We start from the raw sequence: 19,028 nt of genomic DNA on the forward strand, positions 1-19,028 counted from the left end.
TTATCAAATGACTGACTATATAATGTTTCCGGTGATACCAAGGAGACTTAAGGGTGTTGTAAATTGTAAGACGGTAACTTTTGATACATTTAGAATTTCGGCATGCAAACATGCACGAACCAGACAAAGTTTTTTTTTTATGTCTTAAGAGACTACCAAATATGCTACAGCTAATGAAAAGTTAAGACAAAATTTCCTTTAGTCCGATTAATTCATCATTAGCGTCATGACATTCGAAATTACCAAATTTGTCAACTTGACTGCTAGACGTCGATCTGACAGTCAGTGCTTGGAATCTTGTTACAAACAAACCTTCCTGTAATCATTGTCCCCGTTTGCAGGAGAGACTTCTGTTGGGTCTCTATGAAATCTGATTGAGAGCCACGTAACCTCTTAATTACATATCAGTGTGTACAATTTTTATCTTAAACGAATCGAGTAAATCATCGGATCTCTAAAGAATGTCGCTACACACTAAAAACTATATTACGATTTTAGTGATTAAATCATATCTGTTGTTTTTGAATTTGAACTTGTTGATGTCAGTATTTGCCTAAGGGGGGAATTAAAACGCAAAGTTTTTTTTGTTTTAGATAGAAAAACATTACACGAATATATGATAGTAAGCAATGACCTGTTATCAGATGACTTCGGTAGATTTATCTGTCATCCAGATCTATATCGACTGTTTAGTACATTCTAGTTCATTGCATCATTAAGCGTTGTGAAGTAATAATGTGTGTTATATAATACCCTATGCTTAATATCTATTTTAGTACCATTTGCCTTATTGTTGCAAGAACGATAAAACAGTATTGTATTTTTGTTATAGGAAACAACACGACGTCCTCGTCTAGCTCTTCCGGATCAGCATACGATGCTTCGATCAAACTCATCGCAACTGTCTGTATCGTCATCGCCGCCATCATCATTTCCGTCGTGGTCGCAAAAATAGCCGACATGTGTTACGATCGGCACGTGCTCCGTGATGATGCCAGTGACATAAGTGACCACACCAAAGGACTCATCCGGGCTCGACTGGCCATCATACAGATGAAAAAGAAAGATAGACCTAAAAAGAATAGTATAAGCATGCTTCAGGTCTGGTCAGCAAAAGCCAAAAAATCCAACTCTCAACAACCGACCAATAATAATACAAACAAAGAGAGGAGTGTGGTAATCAATGTGGGAGAGGCTCCAAACCCAAACAAAAATAACGATAAATACTCCCCTAGATCAGAAAATAAGCCGTCTTCTAAAGTTCACGACAGTACAATATCTGCCCAGGCCAAGAAACAAGGTGCTTCAAAAACACAGAACTCGCAAAAACCTGCAAAATCTCTTGCGCCACCAAAGACACCAGGGAAGAAAACTGATAAAGGTGGGTCAAAAAAGCAGGCAACATCTCCTGATAAACGTGTGACCTTTAAAGAAGAAAAAAATGTGATGGAGATTCAAAGTGTTTCAACGTTAGGGGCTCAAGTTTGATGTAACCAAGAACCTAGAATGTTAGTGATATAGGACTGCTGTTTAAACTGATGTGTTCTCTACTCATTTGCATTTGGGACATCAACGGATCAACGTAGCCGAATTATTCTTCCCATGGACAGGATTGAAACCAAGACTATCACCAGAATTGGTTGACTATAGATTGTTCTTTAATTCTGGACATTGATCCAAACATTTTCTAACAAGAAATCAGTATTAATGGAATAAATCTGAAAAACTGTGGAGGACGAATACAAGTTTATCAGGAAAGTCAAAACTAGACTTGAACCTGATTGTCAGAGCGAGATTACTTTAGTGTTAGAAGCTGAAATTGTGATAATAAAACCAGTATTGCCTAAATATATGTCATTTTGACAGTAATAATTCACCAGACCAAGGAGGTATAACATATTTCAATAAATTGTCCCATACGTGGGTGTTCGGACTTCGTCTTCAATGTTGAACCATTGGCTTTTCCTCCAAATAATAGACATGTAATGTGGATGGCCGGATTGCGTACTCAACGCTGAGGGTTTGACTTCTACAGAAGAATTCATTAGCGCTCTGTTAGAGATAAATGAATACCCTGAGTATTCCACTTAATTAGCGTTTATCATGAAATGATGTGAATGCTTCCTTGTTCTGTCAGGAATTATGATGATAAATGAGGTCACAACCTTTATGTGGAGGCTATATTACTGTAACAATGCCATATGGATGTAAATACAAAGTTTTTGTATGTAAAAATGTTTGTTGAGTTATGCATGGAATCAAAAATGGCATTTTGAGTGATATATTGATTATAAAATGATTGATATGTCTGATATAATTTGTGCGAGCAGTATGTATACTTAAGTGTTTCCTGATACAGACCAGATTACCTTTTGTTTACAGTGCATATATATCATTCACTTAAAACAACGCTTGACGCGTTGTTTAATAATATTACGACATTTTACAGGGCGTTCGCCTGTGTGGACAATAATTAATTTAACCTTAACATGACAAATATTGAGTTAAATGTCATTTTAACGATCAATTCAATATACTTAATTAAAGTGTGATAGAGAAAGTCTGTGGTGAATGTGATGTCTTATGTCGACAGAATGTGATATGTTTACTTATTTTTTTCACAATTGCTGTCTCAGTTTGTTTTAAAGACAAAATCTAATATTGTTACACTTTCTGTCGCCACACCTTTTCACTTCAACCATTACATCGCTGACAACCTTGGCGAGTAATTGGATTGGTGAGTAATTAAACGATGTCACGTGTTGAATTCCAATTGTGTTTCTGAGTTTTTTGTTGTTGAGATGTACCTTGTGTGATTCAATACTGAAACTTCTACATCACTCAGTACACGAACTGTTGAAATTATTCTGCATATTTTGGTTATGTTTTTTCTTATTCAAGAAATTACTTACAATCGAAATAATGTTGGTCACAATAGATAGCCACAAAGCAGTTCGTCACAATAGATAGCCCACAAGCAGTTGGTCACAATAGATAGCCCGAAAGCAGTTCGTCACAATAGACAGCCCAAAAGTAGTTGGTCACAAGAGATGCATGGGGAAACAAAAATTAAACAAAATCTTAATTAAAAAAAACTCAATATCTACGAAACAAAGGCAAGACACATAAAAGATTCACACGTTTAACAAGTATTCGAAAGGTGAAATTGCCATGTTGATACTCTCTTGATTTTTTGTTACGCTAACAAATTTGGATTGTAAACTATCAAAAATCAACGCAGGTTCTTATTATAAAACTGACTCGGAATTTGAAATAGTTTGGGAAATAATCTTAGAAGTTGGCTGGTTCCGTTTAAAGAAAACATAATTAATAATTTTAAACAATTTGTTATAGTATGACTTCCATGCCATGCTAAACACCAACACAGTAATGAAGGACCAATGCCATCCAGCCCGTCTTCACTACAAGGTCATTATAACTATATATTCTTCTCATTAAACAACGACGGCTCACCATCAAAATTGTTCACTTTATAAATTTATCAGTCGCTGGTTAATATTCTTTGTTAGTTTAGATAAAGTTACTATCGGTGCAAAATGTAAGTAAACATTGCATAGTTTGTACCAGAATAATAAGATGGTTTTAAGTTTGATCGAATAGGTCTTGTTGTATCAGTAATGAATGTAAGTTCCCCTAAAGGATGTTAGGTCTTCTATGTCTTATTATAAAGAAACAACTGTTATATTATATCTACCACTGCTAAACCAACATCGTCTGAACTTACAATAAAAACAATAAAAAAATCATTGCTGAAAATACGCTCCAATGAAATGTAATTTACAAAGAATAGGTAAACTTGCCTAACACTGTCACACCAATGATTTTCTCAGTCTCTCCAGAATTCCACACCTTGGGCTCCATACTTAGGGAGGATGAAACAGCTGTAAGATACTTATCAGTGTATTTGTGTTGAACGATATCAATGCACTTGTATGTATTTTGTATTGAATAGTGAAACCACGACATCGATTTAAATATAAGGTAGTACTTCCACAGTCTTTATTTGGTTCGGCCAATCGTTAAACTTCCTTCCTGTATTCAATACAACATATCTAAAGAAACCTTGATGGAGAGAACAACCATCTGTGATTTGTTGATTGTTAAACTTATTCTCTATTTATATATATCATTTACCATGAACCATTGGTAGCTCTCTTTTATCATCATCCAATCATCTATCCGATAAAACTGACAGACTACAGCCTGTTAAAATGTTATTTATAACACTGAGTATGATGTATACATACCTTGGTTTTATAATACTGAGTATGATGTATAAACAGCATGGTTTATAATACTGAGTATGATGTATAAATACCTCGGTTTATAATACTGAGTATGATGTATAAATACATTGGTTTATAATACTGAGTATGATGTATAAATATCTTGGTTTATAATACTGAGTATGATGTATAAATATCTTGGTTTATAATACTGAGTATGATGTATAGATATCTTGGTTTATAATACTGAGTATGATGTATAAATACCTTGGTTTATAATACTGAGTATGATGTATAAATACCTTGGTTTATAATACTGAGTATGATGTATAAATACATTGGTTTATAACACTGAGTATGATGTATAAATATCTTGGTTTATAATACTGAGTATGATGTATAAATACATTGGTTTATAACACTGAGTATGATGTATAAATATCTTGGTTTATAATACTGAGTTTGATGTATAGATACATTGGTTTATAATACTGAGTATGATGTATACATTACTTGGTTTATAATACTGAGTATGATGTATAAATATCTTGGTTTATAATACTGAGTTTGATGTATGATACCTTGGTTTATAATACTGAGTATGATGTATACATTACTTGGTTTATAATACTGAGTATGATGTATAAATATCTTGGTTTATAATACTGAGTTTGATGTATAGATACCTTGGTTTATAATACTGAGTATGATGTATACATTACTTGGTTTATAATACTGAGTATGATGTATAGATACATTGGTTTATAATACTGAGTATGATGTATAGATACCTTGGTTTATAATACTGAGTATGATGTATACATTACTTGGTTTATAATACTGAGTATTTTGTATAAATACCTTGGTTGAATTGTTCGTGGACATGGCATCTTATCTTAAACGACAGGGTAAAATTTGTTTTACTATTTAGAGTTATTTCCCTTTATTCACAAATCTTATTTCGAATTCATGCGAATCAAATACTTTCTTCATAATATCAAGCAATGTTACAAGTTAAGAAACAAACAAACAAAAAACAAATTTTTAAACAAAATTGTGAGTATACTAGTTGAAAGTTTCTTCCACAGAGTTGTGTTTTTTTCCATTTTTATTGATTTCGTCGGCACTCTTGAATAAAAGAAGTTCTTAGTATCACTTACTATTCCTTGGAGGTAGCAACAACTTCGTTGTGAAATTATTTGTCTCTACAGTAATTCTAAACTTTTATTGAAAATTAGATGTTTGACATCTTATCCAGGGCGTTCGCCGTAAACCGCTTGCGACATTGAGGATTGACACTGTTAATTGACGTCCTTCAGATCAAATTTATGAAAATTATGAAATTAATTTAGTTATGGGGCTGGTGCACCTCCAAATCTAGACTTTGACGTTTTTGCTTTTTTCGGCCAATTCTGGTTTTCCTCAGTCACCTCCTTGGTATCAAAATTTAGGCGCTTAGCATCACTTACAAGTACTTACAGAACGAAGCATGCAGCAGCAGCAGCACGGTGTATTTTAATTAGTTATATTGCTTCACTGTATTCAATTCTTAATTTATATCGAAAAGTGTTATTCACTTGTGAGTCTTCTATACCATCCTGACAGACTCATCAAACACTGGTTAATATACTTACTGGGATAAGATGCCGAGTCTTTTGTCCAGTTTAACTTATTAGTAAAGGAACACTTCGTTATCAGAAATGTTTAATTAGCGGTGACAATGATTGAATCCGAACCAAATCATATAAGGTATGTTCCGCAATTGTTCAGCCAAGTTTCCAGCCGGAGAATGTGGACACTGCTACGTCGTTTCGACTTAATAATGTCGCGTTTCCGAAGATGGGTCCCATGCGGATAAAGACATGGTCTCCCTGGTTCAGCGTGAGGACGACGAGAGCGGAACTTTGATGGATATCTTTGGACAATTCCGAATCTGTCCATGAGGATCCTTTAACATCTCCATTCAACAAAAGGAGAGTCCGGAAAAGTTCCTGTCCGTAACAATACATCGTCCAAGTGATGACATATGTACCGGACTCTGGGACGACGTAGATTCCTAGTCTCGGGACGTATCCGTCCCCCTGATCTAGCGCCACCTGGTCGTACATTATTACGTCATCATTAACAACCCATGCGTCCCTGGATAGAAACACATGAAACGCAACTGGTTCCTGAAGAGAGAACGAAGCGGCTCCTACAATACAAGATACATTGTATGTTTAATATGAACTGAAAATACGTTCTTGATATATTTTTTTAAATATGTTTCCATTCAGCTATGGATTCAGAGTTAAACAATACTGAAAACTTGTTATTTAAATATTGATTTTACAACAATACCTAAACAAGTTTATCACTCTTGTTGACCCACAGCGAGGCGCGCGAAAAGTCTTACTTTGGGAGGAGACCAGAGTACCTGGGAGAAACCCAAATGGTCGACAGGTGACCACCAAACATTCCATGTCCGTTGGGGCAATCGAGCCTCGAACATTTTTTGTGATATGTGAATGCACATTGTGGGACCAGTTTGGTATTGAGCATACATAACGAAGAGGTGTCGAATCGACAGTCCAATGTTATATTTTCATTTCGTTCCATGTTTTGATATCTACCTATATGTATAAATGTAAAACTTATTTGACTTCTCCATATTTATTTACTAGCCGCTTTAACGTCAGAGAAACAAAGAAATGTTTCCCATTACAACAAATCAAATGTTTTATTTGTTGTGCAACGTGAACCTCTGCTCCGTGTGCTGTTATTTAAACTTTGCGTCAAATAAACCTTTTTTGAAGTCAATAAACCTTATGACATATTTATTTACGAAATATTATAGCATTACTTACTTTGTCGTCGTGAGATAAAACAAGAAATTAAATCAGACATTGTTTTATGATAAAGTGACAACAAATATTGTTATATTATAATTCATCAAACATTGTTATATTATCATATGGCATCATGCATTGTTATATTATAATTTATCAAACATTGTTTTATGATAATATGACATCATACATTGTTTTATTATAACATGGCATCAAACATTCTTATATAAGATGACATAACAATAAGACCAGAGTTTGATATAGCTTCAAGAATAATGAAAAAACACCTTTTCTGCAATGTATGGAAACTTCAAGGGATGAAAAGAATGATTAATCTGTTACCACTTTATATGAGATTGGAAAACTAATCAGACAAGTGGCTCCATGGATAGTCTATAAGTCTTTATCTCTATTGTCTATATTCGAATTTTGTTTCTCAGATTCTCAACTTACCTTTTGGTTTGAATCTTGATTTCAATAAATCTCCCGAGATTGTATAATTACTGTGGTCATCGGGTTGATAGGGATGGTGGTTGTCCTCATCCCGGAGATGTTGTTTAGATCTAGGCGGCATGATACCGTCATTTTGAGGATTGGAAGCCTGAAGAGTAAGGGCTTGTGAGGAAGACATGTTCACAACTCTAGATATGGAGTCTGATAATTTACCTAGTCTGTATCGTGAATTCTGATAAGGTTTAGAGGTTTGTTTAAATGCACTGTTCCCTGGACTTGAATTGAGAGCTAGGAACGTTTCCAAGTCTGATACTCTCGTAGCGATATCGTTTGTAGTCACTTCCTTCTCTAACATCGTATCCTTCATTGATAACATCTCCTGTTCTAGCCGCTTTATAGTAGTCATCTGACGAGCGATGTGTAACTCTAGTTGGTCAATGCGTTCGTTCTTTCTTACCATCTGGTGTTCCATACCTTCCATTTTACGGTAAATCAATGTGAAAAGTTCTAGCCATTTTTGAGGTGACTGATCGGGGTCAAGGTTCTGTAATGGTGGTATTTGATTTCCTGTGTCAAAGGCCTGCCATTTTACAGGTGGGTTGATAAGACTAAGCCAGTTTCTATCCGTATTTCCGAACGAAAAGGCCATGATGGCGGTCAAGAAAAAATGTATAAGCATCTTTGCCATCCTCTCTTAAAGTCCCACTCTGCTGACACGTGTTTACACCAATAATCCTTTCATTTATACAAGTTTCACATAAGACTTCAACATGTATAGTAATATTCTACAGATAAGGAAACCTTATAAGGAGACCTTATCTGTCAATATGGAAAGTCATAGGTAGCGCATAGATTTTAATGTGAACCAAAACTCAAACATCCTACAACTGACGTTTGGTTAATTCTTGAATGAACACACTTCAACGGAGATTTGGACGTACCGAAAACAACAGAAATTTGTACATACCGAAACCAACAGAGATTTGTACGGACCGAAACCAACAGAGATTTGTACGTACCGAAACCAACAGAGATTTGTACGGACCGAAACCAACAGACAGATTTGTACGGACCGAAAACAACAGAGATTTGCACGTACCGAAACCAACAGAGAATTGTACGGATCGAAACCAACAGAGATTTGTACGTACCGAAACCAACAGAGATTTGCACGTACCGAAACCTCAGATTTGTACGTACCGAAACCAACAGAGATTTGTACAACAAGATAGAAAACAACAGAAATTTATATATAACGAAACGAAAAGTGGCTGCCTGACTAAACAAGTCTTGAGCCTCTGTTTCGAGTGCTATGCCGTTACCAATGCTTCATATACCACACACAGTAACATTGTTCTCTACATTATTAACACCAATACTGTCTTTATATAACAATATGCCAAAATATTCAAATCATGACTTTCCATCAGTTGCGTTTATATATTTCATTAATTATGTTTCAGCAAACACGTATGCCATGTGAAATAATTAATGGTTTGTTCCCTGGTATCAAAAAGACTATTGTGTGTGAAATGATATCACACCGAATCGGCATACCAGGGATGTTTTAAATATCCACAAAAAAAAGTTTGTTTAATATTTGAATTTAGTAAGAGCAGTTTATCAATTGAATACTTAATAAAATCTGCAACGCGTTGCGGTTTCGTCCTCATCAATGTTATGATACTAGAGAACAGAAACATATGAAAATGAATTAGAAAATTTCAAAATCGACCAATAACATTTTGAAATACAAAGAGACAAGTGTACTTATCCAATCATTTAATTTTTGTCTTTGTTCTTGTTTGTAACCAAAGCGTTCATGTTGTGTTGATCGGAGTAAACAAATGATACTGGTATCGATTAGGACGACTACCTGGACAACTACAAGATACCTAGACAAAACCTAGTATACATTGTAGCTAAACCCATTCTTCTATTATTTCAAACACTCCTTCTCCTAGATAGATCAACTGTCTGACTCTCTAGACCCAATTATCAATTCAGAATTATTTCTTAACATACTTTTGTGCAGTAGCCGAACTTCAAAAAACTTTCAAAAATATTTTCAGTGTTCATTTTTTTTATTTATTGTATTGCGTTACACAGTCGTAATCGTGTAGAGGACAGCAGTAGAAAGATAACATATTTTAAAGGACATCGCCATATTATTTTTCTAATACACTAGTAGATGCTTATTTCTGTGTGTAATGATTTTAAAACACAACAAGAAAACATCAACATATCAATATAAGAATGATACAAACTCAAAAATGGACCTGTGAAGTAATAAACACATGATAAGGAAATTTCTTACTTTTAACTAATCACAATCTTGGTAGGATGTTTATCTCTTCACGTACAATAAGTAAGATTTTGCGACTTATACAACAATTTCCAGATATAAAATAAGCAAATATGTCAAATATTAACGAAAATGAAGGTCATATTAGACAGTATATAGTATTAATATATACTTACAAGAATTACTTTAGATATCCCTGCTGTATTTCTGTACACTCACGTTTATGTTGGAATACAGAGAAGCTTGCCTTCGGAAGTTCTCATGCTCTGGTTTCTTATTGTGTACAACAGTATCGGCGTAGTCATAATGATTCAGAAGACAGTCTTCATAATTTTATACATCAATGTTAAAAGGAAATCGAAAACACACTGTCATTATGATGGTTCGGAGATTTAGATACGGAGAGGTGCCCGGATGTAATCTCACCTTCACTATCTCCAGAGCCTTGGCTTTCGTCAAGGTTATCATCAACTTTGTTACTTTCGGTTCCTGGAAAGTGATATCTAGAATTTCGTCGTGAATTGTGTTCACTTGAAAAGACATCGAACGGTTCTTTTATCTGTAAATCTGATAACATGGTCTCTAGTTTGTCGAAACATCATTTCTTTTTAATAATTTTTGTTCGAGTGACGTTATATCATTTTGAAATTAATTTCAATCACCTAACTAGTGATGTCCGACTCCATTTCATCAATGCGTTTATCCTTTTCAGTCAATAGACGTTCCATATCCTTAAACCTCATGTAAACAAAGCTGACAAACTCCTCCCACTGCAGCGGAATTCTCGTGGTCACGGTCCAACAGATTGGGCGTTGTATCGTAGGAGCCAAGTTTCCAGCAGTATAACTAAATGCACTGGCCGCACATATGGTCAATAGAAAGTTCACCAAAATGTCCGTCATCTTACCGTCATTTCAGACACTGGTTAACATACTCATCTCTATACCTTTTAGTCTCCCAATCTTATTTTTTGTACCAATCTGACACGGGACCTGACTTTTAATCCGTACGCAACACTGGTCAGGACAAGATCAAAAAACTTGTTGGCAATCTACAGTGCTTAGAATTTAAAACTATTGTGTTGTTCTTATGTCGGCGAGATTCGTTTTAATTAAATTGCACGCAAAATTGTAAAGGTTACCGAAACATTTTCCTATATTTCAATAGTAAGGAAGACTTTTGTATCCTGAATATAGAGTTGTCATTATAGACAACGGAAACCACTTCACATCTCTTACATAACAGAAAGCAATTTGTCAAGATTTGTAAATTGCACCCAGTCGTTCCGATGTTTGAAACAAGAGATTAAATAGCTAACAGATTTGAACAGATTATTGTGAAGTGTTATACTTCCGTTAATATAAAGTTTTATTATATTACCTTACCTCTTGGGAGCTGAATACTCCAACACCAGGAGAGCTGATGAAAGAAACAGTCGTCAGAGCCAGGTTGTCTCTCCAAATAAGGAAGGAAAGCGCTCAGCCTAGTATTCCTACTTATATAACATGGTAATTTGATACATATTTATATATATATATATTCTCCTATTTATTTTTACCTCTGGGTTTTTACGTACAAATAAGAAAAAGATTTCCGTCTATTTCCTCGTTATGTCTGACCATATCTCTGCTTCAACAGAAATTGGCTTAAGTTCTGAATTTTCATGAAATATTTCTATTTTCTATAATGATTTTTATCAAATACTGCTCACAACCAAAATTTTCTTATAAGCATTTTTTCTTTAGATGTGTGATCTTTATCGTTTGTGAATATAATGATCTTGCAGAGATTCTGCTCTAAAGTAGCTTTCAATCCTGTTCTATTTAGTAGATTATCACATCGGTTTATCAATACAAGTTAACGCCTGTTTCACTTGAAAATGACTTTACAACCTTCAACCAATTAAATTCCCAATAATGGTTTAAGGTAACTTTATATCAGGTCATACAATATCCCTGATAGTTTTCTTTTACCAGTGACAATCAATTATTTTCATTATATGTCAGTAATCAGAAATTTTCAGGATTACCCATAAACCATACAAGATGTACTGCTTCTCCTAACGTTCAGCATACATTTAAAAAAGGTGTATCCTTTTTCAAAAAGTCCCATACTTCAAATGAATATCACAATATTGGTTGTACCAAAGCATCAAATAGCTTAAATTTCGGGTCTACAGGAAGACTTACGTATCAATTTTTTACGATATTAAGATACAGTGAAAATAAAAAGGGGATATTTATCTCTCGCCAATTCCTCACAAACAATTTTGTATCTTTATATATGTAATGAATTACATTGAATTATTTCCAATTTTATTAATGATTTAGACTTTTGACCAGAGGTCATATCCCGAGACTGAATCAAGCTTCTTAAGATCGACCAAAGCACAGTATAGTTTTCACCCGATAGACATAAACTTATTAGTACATGTAAGATATATTATCTGTTTAATTCTCTGAGTGATCATTTCTAAAATCGCATTGGGCAATTATATTTAATCAATTGTTTTCACTCTGTTGGATTATTCAATCGGTTCAATCTGGTCGTCGGTTGGTGTAGTGGTAACGCTCTCGCCTTTCACCTAGCTGTCCGGGGTTCGATTCCCGGAATGGATGTGAAAAGGTATGGGGTCACCTGCCCGACCACGTGGATTTTCCCCGGAAACTCGCGCGCTTCCATCAGGGCCAACAAGAGTGATTAATATAATGCTTCGCAATTGTTGTAAAGTAAATAAAGTTTAATCGGTTGCAAACCTTATCAAGGGACGATATCTGTGTAATACCTCCAAGATGATCAAGTTTGCCGGATCACCTTTGTTTTTATAAATAGGGTTTAACTACTCCGATTCAAGAGTCTGGTAAAATACCCATTTCTTATATAATGCTTAACAGATATACATTAAAAAAGGTGAGAGTCCACGTGACGTATTTTGACAAGTTCATTTATAATTCTATTTATACCACACGATTTATCACTAGGTAGTTTAATTTTCCTATGATTCGTTAGTATCAAGTCATTCTAAATAGATTTACAGCTATTTGTCTCAAAATATGTTTTATGTGTGTGTGCTATTTTTGTTTTGTTTTACACAATCTATCTTCTTAAATTTTTTACGAAATTCTTTAAACTTGGGATAAGTCTTGTCTAATAAAAATAATCTTCTATGAATGTCAGAAACCAAAGTACAACACCTCAACGTTATTAGCATGTGCGAATACATCAACAGACCATGCTACATCAACAGACGTTGGTACACCAACAAACCTTGCTACATCAACAGACCTTGCTACTACATCAACAGGCCTTGCTACATCAACAGACGTTGCTACATCAACAGGCCTTGCTACATCAATAGACCTTGCTACATCAACAGACGTTGGTACACCAACAAACCTTGCTACATCAACAGACCTTGCTACTACATCAACAGGCCTTGCTACATCAACAGACGTTGCTACATCAACAGGCCTTGCTACATCAATAGACCTTGCTACATCAACAGACCTTTCTACATCAACAGACCTTGTTACATCAACAGACCTTTCTACATCAACAGACCTTTCTACATCAACAGACCTTGTTACATAAACAGACCTTTCTACATCAACAGACCTTTCTACATCAACAGACCGTGTTACATCAACAGACCTTTCTACATCAACAGACCTTGCTACAGCAACAGATCTTTCTACATCAACAGACCTTTCTACATCAATAGACCTTGCTACATCAACAGACCTTGTTACATCAACAGACCTTGCTACAGCAACAGACCTTTCTACATCAACAGACCTTGTTACATCAACAGACCTTGCTACATCAACAGACCTTTCTACATCAACAGACCTTTCTACAACAACAGACCTTGGTACTACATCAACAGACCTTGCTACATCAACAGACGTTACTGGTGCATTTATTAATAAGCGTGTTTTGCCCAATCTACCATTACCAATATATATATATATATAGATTCCTACAGAGATGTAACAACCTGATACCAAAGTTACTGGGTCTATAAGTGTGCTCACTGTGTCTTTCTAAGAGAACATTGAATTGTCGAATTCGATCAGAATCCTATAAATATTTGCTTGATTCGTTAGTTATTCATTACATCAACCAACATAGCCAAGTTGTTGTCTAGTAAAACATACTCATTAACATTTTATTTTTGCATTGTAATCAACAAGTAATGTTACCACGTGGTTGTTATTTGATGAATTTAACAGTCCATTCCAGATTTCATCGATTTCCTCACTAGAAGATGACTTGATATCGTCGGAAGCTCTAACCTGTACACGTTTTATATAGATTTCGTACAAATATTTATATATATGGATTATTCCCCTTTATGGAAATCAGTGACGAGTCCTAGAAGGACGAAACATTTATTTGATGCAGTCTAATTATTTATTTATATCTAATTTATCTAACTCTTTTATACTAAAAAGTGTTATTCGCTTATGTCTTTGTATAAAAGACTGGTACCCTTTGGGTAGTGATAATTCGTCCAGTTTTATAATTTAGGTCGTGTGCTTCAATATTCAATTATTAAGTAATGTGTCTTTAATTCCATGGGATTGACCTCTTGGAGCGCGTTCCGACACAGGTCTGACTCGGTTCAGTGTCTTAACTTGCTGATGTCTCGCGCCACGGGCGTTGGTGTCGCTTGATTTAGACACCTATGAGTTAGTGATGATGTCCTGTCCTGTGAACTTGCCTTGGAGTTGTCCGGTTCTCTGGTTGGCATATTCTATCAACGATATAATAGGTCATTAGGTACATGCCAGTTACCGTCTATGAAAAGTTTGTCACCGCTTAGTCCCTCATTTCTGCCAAATCGTTTTCCGTGTCTCCTCAACTATAGGAAGGTTTCAATATCCTACGTCTGTCGTTGACTTTTGGTGTCTACTGGATTTTATCACAGCTTAGTGATGACTTCAAATGAAAAACGGCGTCCCTTCCCTTTTATTAGCAAATTTGACTATAACATGTTCGGGATTTCCATCATTACGTTTTCTTTAATAAAAACGAAGACTTGTACACGGATATTGTACACAAGAGATTTGAATAGCGATTTGTTTAATTATGACATATGTATTCCGCTAATAAAAATAGGTTTTCCCGGAGGAAGTATCACTATAACTACATTGGATTATCAAATGAGATTCCGTACGTTAAAAGTGCGTGGGTGCTATGTAGTTAATACTTTGAAATTTTGATTCTGTATTTTGGGTTATATTGTGTTCCTAGGTGTTCGTATGTAATCTTTGCCAGATTCAAATGTGACTTTAAAGAGAGAATGAAAATAAAACACATAGAAAGCGACATAGTTGATTGATAAGTAACTCTAAATATGAAGTCGTTCCGTAAACTTCCGAGTTATATTTACTAATTGACAAATCAACATCAGTTAAAATTTGTTCAGTCTAGTCTCTTTTTTGTAAAGTACAGAGATGGAGAGAGGGTCTTGAGGAAAATATAGTCACATATTACATGGATGAAGGGAATTCTTCTTGTCTACGCTTCGATCTGTTCCGGGTAGTTATGGATGGACAGACCACGCCTTCCTTTGATCCTTACCATCATTGTAACGAGCTAAGTACCACAACAAAGGTAACAAATGACAATGGCGACGAGCCGACACTCCAACATTAAACGATTTCAATTGATAACTTAATAGATCACGTGATGTCATAAACCATTTCACCGTTAATACGGCCGATATAAAAGTTCGTGGGGAATCTTTTAGTGTCATCTCCTATCATCTCCCTCTTCTGTATTTACGGATCTACAGTCTTAATCGCTCAATCCTTAGAATTTCCGATGACGTTTTCCGCACCATTTCTCTTAGCTGTATCCCGTATATTGCGGTATACGAGGAGGGACAGGTTAAAAGGGGACCAAATAGACATCTTAACAATTCCTCATTAAATATTCATTGTCACTGACGATAGACATGAAGCGACCGCGATAACGACAGCAATGAAGCAATTTGTCTAAGACAATGGAGCCGGGCCATCGCGTTTGTCCCTTTGAAGCCAGGCGGCACGAGAACGTAGCACCTGCTCAGCGAGCACATTAAGCCGGAAATAGATTCCGTGACTTTTAAAGTTGAACATTTCCGAAATGGAAAGTGTCGAGATAATTCATAATCTATACGAGTTACGTGGCGAGATGGGTGTTACGGTGAGATGTGTGGCCGATAGCTGAACACGCGGAAGCTGGAGGCGCACGCTAATGAAGATGTCCTGAGTCGCTAAAGTAATTTGTTATACAAGGAAATAGGAAATTGTCATTTTCAACCATTTTCAAAGCAATTGTAGGATTCTAAGGTTGGTACCATCATTAAGATGCTTATTATAGAAATAAGTTAAAATATGTCCTAAACATGTATCGTAGTAACAAATTATACTATTAAAGAAAATGAAATAATGTTTGATTTCGATTTAATTTCGAACGTTTTTACTGATAAAATCGACGGATGCATGCCTGAGTTTTATTCTCTTGATCTCTATCATGATAAATTCCCATCTGAATCTTAATAAAGAAATCGATTTGTACGATTCGCTAACTACAAACAGGTGTTCTTTTTAACATGAATAACAACATTAATATCAAACTGTTCTCATTATCAGTAATGATCAGATACTGACAATTTTAAGACAAAAAAAAAAATCAATATTTTTACCTCAAAATAAGATTCCTTACAAATGTCATGTCTATGAGGATTTCTATGTGTGTTAAATTTTTGTACAAGGAAAAGTTAGTTTGAAACCCTCAAAAAATGGATGATTTATAATATCGAGCATTGTTTTGTTAACACTGTGCAAATTCAAACCAGACTTTTAGGCCGGTCTGTATATAGCTAATCACTTCATGTCTATGTTTCATTAAATGTTCTGATTAAAAAGATTTAATCTTTTTATCAGGAAAGGAAACAATTAAATAAAACGATTAGCAAATCAAAAGACGAAATGGCATGATTGTAATTATATTGAGCAATTAATAGGTGAACCGCACGTGTCAGGTAATGGATGAAGTGGGCGTGGCTTCCGTTTCCAAGACAAGGGCACCCTGATGATTGACGGTTCAGCATCCGGAGCTAATGGCATCCCGGGTTTATTGGAATTTCCGATGAGTTGATCTGGAGTCGGAAGCAGAGGTTGTAGGAAGTCCCCGGGCTAAAGGTAAGGAAGTTAACACTCAATTAATGGACAAACTTCCTCAGGTAACATATAGCTGCATCTTGTTTCTACGGAAACGTGCACTATAGATTTCGATATATCTAAATATATATTTATATAATATTATGTACAACGTTTTAATTGATATCATTATTTAGATTAGTCATTGATAACAATGAAAATGCAAATGGTCTATTGATGATTTGGTAGCAATTAACGACCTATCTAACGAGGAGAGAGCATTTTTTATTTTTATTTTTGATTTGTTTTGATATTCTTGTTATAATAAAAGCTCTGATTTTACAAAATGAATATAAAACGAAAATTAAAATGATACGTATTTTACACAAACATTCATCGTCATCACATGGTTTTAATTATTTAGGTGAGAATATTGTCACTAACCGATTCTACTTAGGTTGAGTGATTTATTTCTAACTGTAACTTAATTTGGTGAGAGTATTTAAAGGAATTCCGATGGGGTTTGTCATCTTGGATTAGATTTAATGGGTCCTTGTTGTTATATATTATCTTTATTTGTTTATGTTTTGTGTCATCTAGAGAGTCATCTACAATGCGAGTAATTCAATTGTAGTAAAATATTAGATATAATCAAAATGTTCACGTTTTTGGTTGTAAATATTAACAAAAAAATATTATTAATAAAAACGGTCAAATTTTCTTTTTAAAGAAAATCAGTGTACATGTCGAAAAATAATTAGATTTGATCTCGAAAGTTTAAACTATTTTAAAGATTTGATAAAGATAACTTTTCATTACTCATATAAATGTACCTGTAAACGTCACAGGAATCTAATCACCTATCTCACCAAGCTTCTTTCAAACTCGTTCAAAAATAGATTAAATAAACACTGGGCAAATCAAGAACTGGTATATAATTATAAAGCAGAAATTCTGTAGTTCCTGGATCTGACGTCTCAAATGACAATAATTATAAACATTATCATTGTATCACTGAGACCGGTATAGAGGATCGTAACGATCCTGCACTGGTAATAAACTAAACTAAACTAAACTAAAGCTTCTGTATGTTTGTATGAAAATTCCGTCTTGATCAACATTCTTCATATCATTCCTTACATGTACATACAATCATCTATATTTTCGAAAATATGCTGAGCTTGAACCAAAATGTCAACATAATTCAAGCTCAGATTCCATTAGATATTAAATGATATTATAACATGTAACGGCGGAATCATGTTGAACATCACACCTTCTTGTATACAGATAGCCGTTCTGACAATACATTAAACAAGGATTATACAATATCTTCTGTTTCCAAGAAAATAGATCTTCCAAACACCGGGGAAATAAATTCGAAATGATTTGATTCGTACCATAACAATATCTTCTACACTCTGCTTACGAAATACGTGACTCATGTTCAGAAAATAGTGATCATTTGTTTTATTAACTGCGGTCAAGTGTTTGTGTTGTATGTGACATTTTCGGATCGTAACAAGAGCCTGTTGATACTTTTCGGAACAATTATCCTGACACTTATAAATAGGAATATATGTATTGTTGGTATGCTACTTTATTTGTTTATTGTTTCATATGATCAGTTTCAGTCACGTGATAGCTTGATTGTTAAACAAACATTAACTATCAACAAAACATCCAATGAGAGTAATCATTAAAGTACAAAGTGGGATTTGTGAAAACGTGTAAAAATATATAATTAGATGTACTTTGAATAATGATATATGGAATGAACATTTTCAAAACTGTTTTAATTACTTTTTTCCGGGACCTTTATGTTTGGTTCTTCAAAGCAAAAATTGACAGGAATTAATTTTAAGACTTTCTGTTTTTCCCAAAATTCCGCCAAAAATAGTTTTAATATTTTTTTTTTAATTGGGGTATATATATATAGAAGCACGGAAATATCTGTAATGCTGTTCTCCTGTAGTAACATATCGTAAATATCACTGAAGTATGTACAGTAAATCTACTCTTCTCCATCTTAAATTCGATTTTA

The 19,028-nt window shown here is 34.6% G+C and overlaps 2 protein-coding genes across 2 annotated transcripts; one reads left to right on the forward strand and one right to left on the reverse strand.

Annotated features, from left to right (window-relative positions):
- The first annotated feature begins 226 nt into the window (after positions 1-226).
- Positions 227-1,488, forward strand: LOC132543631 (uncharacterized). The gene is made up of 2 exons (XM_060207147.1): positions 227-281; positions 833-1,488. The coding sequence occupies exons 1-2, from the start codon at positions 227-229 to the stop codon at positions 1,486-1,488; spliced, it is 711 nt and encodes a 236-aa protein (XP_060063130.1).
- A 4,525-nt stretch (positions 1,489-6,013) lies between these two features.
- LOC132543632 (uncharacterized) lies at positions 6,014-8,177 on the reverse strand. Its single transcript, XM_060207148.1, has 2 exons — positions 7,529-8,177; positions 6,014-6,441 (listed from the first exon to the last, which is right to left on the reverse strand). The coding sequence occupies exons 1-2, from the start codon at positions 8,175-8,177 to the stop codon at positions 6,014-6,016; spliced, it is 1,077 nt and encodes a 358-aa protein (XP_060063131.1).
- Between the last annotated feature and the right edge of the window lie 10,851 nt (positions 8,178-19,028).

This window comes from Ylistrum balloti, unplaced genomic scaffold, assembly GCF_031769215.1.
Source record: "Ylistrum balloti isolate Yb309-2 unplaced genomic scaffold, AGI_CSIRO_Ybal_v1 Utg369760, whole genome shotgun sequence".
In the NCBI taxonomy this organism is placed as follows: Eukaryota; Metazoa; Mollusca; class Bivalvia; order Pectinida; family Pectinidae; genus Ylistrum; species Ylistrum balloti.

Coding starts and splice junctions, on each gene's coding strand:
- LOC132543631 (XM_060207147.1), top strand. CDS start 227: ATGACATTCGAAATTACCAAATTTGTCAACTTGACTGCTAGACGTCGA. Junction 282..832: donor TGCTAGACGTCGATCTGACA/GTCAGTGCTTGG, acceptor TTTTTGTTATAG/GAAACAACACGACGTCCTCG.
- LOC132543632 (XM_060207148.1), bottom strand. CDS start 8,177: ATGGCCTTTTCGTTCGGAAATACGGATAGAAACTGGCTTAGTCTTATC. Junction 6,442..7,528: donor ATCAAGATTCAAACCAAAAG/GTAAGTTGAGAA, acceptor CTTGTATTGTAG/GAGCCGCTTCGTTCTCTCTT.